This window comes from Leptonychotes weddellii, unplaced genomic scaffold, assembly GCF_054177405.1.
Source record: "Leptonychotes weddellii isolate Sample4059 unplaced genomic scaffold, ASM5417740v2 HiC_scaffold_1308, whole genome shotgun sequence".
In the NCBI taxonomy this organism is placed as follows: Eukaryota; Metazoa; Chordata; class Mammalia; order Carnivora; family Phocidae; genus Leptonychotes; species Leptonychotes weddellii.
In genome coordinates, this window is record NW_027710179.1 from 11798 (window position 1) to 14430 (window position 2633).

Here is a 2633-nt window from a genome sequence, read left to right on the forward strand (position 1 = left end):
AGGATTAGGATAATACCTAATACCCACTAGCACAGTAAGCCTCTAATGCAATGCCTTCATCATCAATAAATACCACTGGCAGCAAGGTAGAACCAAGTTCCAGACTTTCTAGACATGTGACCTAGTATACTTCTCAGAATTTTAAAACAAATAAGGGAATGTCATCTTCCAACATGTCCTCAGCAATCCAGAGCAGAGCATAACTTACTTCCTTACTTGCATTTTGGGGATACACCATGTTTGCTTCACATTCTGGAGATGATTTAGGCCCACAAAGCCTTTATATCTTAAAGTTGCATAATTTTAAAAAGTTATCCTAAGTAGAAAACTATTCTTACTTTGGGCATTGTTAGTGTTGTACTGCTACTCATTGTGTCTTCCATTTGTTGTGTTTGAACATCAAGTGTTTCAAATTGGTGTTCAAATTTGTCCATCGGCAGAAATCTATAAACAGAAACATAGATGTAAGAAAAACTTACACTGAAAAGATGCTATCAGAACATCAAATAATTCTTTTTTTTCTTTTTCTTTCAACTTTTCAAGGTTCATACTCTTCATTGTAGCACCCACAGACTTAACTATACCTGCCATGGAATTGGTTACCTACTGGGAGTATAAAAAAAGATTGAGCATCCTATAAGTAGTCTCAAAATGTATGAAGTCTTTTAAATATATAACTTACAGATCAACTTATGAAATTTGCTCTTTCCATCACAGTAAAAATACAATATGTATTTCTGCTCTAGGCATTGACTATCATTTACTGATTCTTCATTGGAAGACAATTAATTAGACCTTAGTTTAAAAGCCACTACCAAAATAATTTTCCTAAGAACTTTGACTATGTCTCTCCTTCCCATGAAGGCCTTTATCAGCACCCTGTAGCACCTTGCAATAGATTTGGATTTCTGACAGCTCAATATGCTCACTAAACTTAAATCAATAGTTCCTATCTTTTAAAAATGATAAGACTTACCTTGCCCATTGTTACTGCAGTTTGAACTCTGGTTGCCACAGCATCAAACTTAGCACTCATTGTCAAAAAAATAGTTGCTTGGCTCTTCTGGTGGATTGCATTTTCTGGTGGATCTTCTGTATTGCCTTTCTGAATGGCCAGTTTTAAACAGAAAAAAAAAAGTAAACAATGGTGAAGACAAAGAACAAAGGTAAATATTGGCAAAGAGAGGAAGCAAAAGTATAGCCATTTCAAAAAACTTCCCGAAGTAGCCCATTTTTAATAATATTTAAGAGCTTTTACAATTAGTTTTTTAGGAAATAAGAGAATTTATACTTCCTCACTTTTTAAAAAAAATTCAATTTTATTTTATTATGTTATGTCACCATACAATACATCATTAGTTTTTGATGTAGTGTTCCATGAATCATTGTTTTCATATAACACCCAGTGCTCCATGCAGTATGTGCCCTCCTTAATACCCGTCATTGGGCTAATCCATTTCCCCACCCACCTCCTCTTTAAAACCCTCCATTTGTTTCTCAGTCCATAGTCTCTCATGGTTTGTGTCCCCCTCCGATTCCCCCACCCTTCATTTTTCTGTTACTTCTCCTAATGTCCTCCATGCTATTCCTTATGTTCCACAAATAAGTGAAACCATATAATTGACTTTCTCTGCTTCACTTATTTCACTTAACATAATCTCCTCCAGTTCCATCCATATTGATGTAAAAGTTGGGTATTCATCCTTTCTGATGGCTGAGTAATATTCCATTGTATATATGGACAACAACTTCTTTATCCATTTGTCTGTTGAAGGGCATCTCGGCTCTTTCCACAGTTTGGCTATTGCGGACATTGCTGCTATGAACATTGGGGTGCATGTGGCCCTTCTTTTCACTACATCTGTGTCACTGGGGTAAATACCCAGTAGTGTAATTGCTGGGTCATAGGGTAGTTTTATTTTTAATTTTTTGAGAAACTTCCAGAGTGTTTTCCAAAGTGGCTGTACCAACTTGCATTCCCACCAACATTGTAAGAGTGTTCCCTTTTCTCCACAACCTCTCCAACATTTGTTGTTTCTTGCCTTGTCAATTTTTGCCATTCTAACTGGTGTAATGTGGTATCTCGGTGTGGTTTTGATTTGAATTTCCCTGATGGCTAATGATGATGAATATTTTTTCATGTGTCTGTTAGCTATTTGTATGTCTTCTTCAGAGAAGTGTCTGTCCATGTCTTCTGCCCATTTTTTGAATTGATTATTTTTTCAGTGTTGAGTTTGAGAAGTTCTTTATATATCTTGGAAATCAGCACTTTGTCTGTAGTGTCATTTGCAAATAACTTCTCCCATTCTGTAGGTTGCCTCTTTGTTTCCTGACTGTTTCCTTTGCTGTGCAGAAGCTTTTTATCTTGATGAAGTCCCAAAAGTTCATTTTTTATTTTGTTTCACTAGCCTTTGGAGATGTATCTCGAAAGAAGTTGCTGTGGCCGATGTCAAAGAGGTTACTGCCTATGTTCTCCTCCAGAATTTTGAAGAATTCCTGTCTCACATTGAGGTCTTTCATCCATTTTGAGTTTTTCTTTGTGTATGGTGTTAGAGAATGGGTGAGTTTCATTCTTCTGTATATAGTTGTCCAGTTTTTCCACCACGATTTATTGAAGAGACTGTTTTTTTTTT

General features: G+C 36.0%; 1 protein-coding gene across 1 annotated transcript; it reads right to left on the reverse strand.

Moving 5' to 3' along the window:
- Positions 1–311: 311 nt before the first annotated feature.
- Positions 312–1214, reverse strand: LOC145718269 (charged multivesicular body protein 1B2-like; the record flags this gene model as incomplete). Its single annotated transcript, XM_081809736.1, has 3 exons — positions 312–444; positions 536–603; positions 977–1214. Coding segments are annotated over 3 exons (439 nt in total), but the record flags the coding sequence as incomplete, so codon positions are not given.
- Between the last annotated feature and the right edge of the window lie 1419 nt (positions 1215–2633).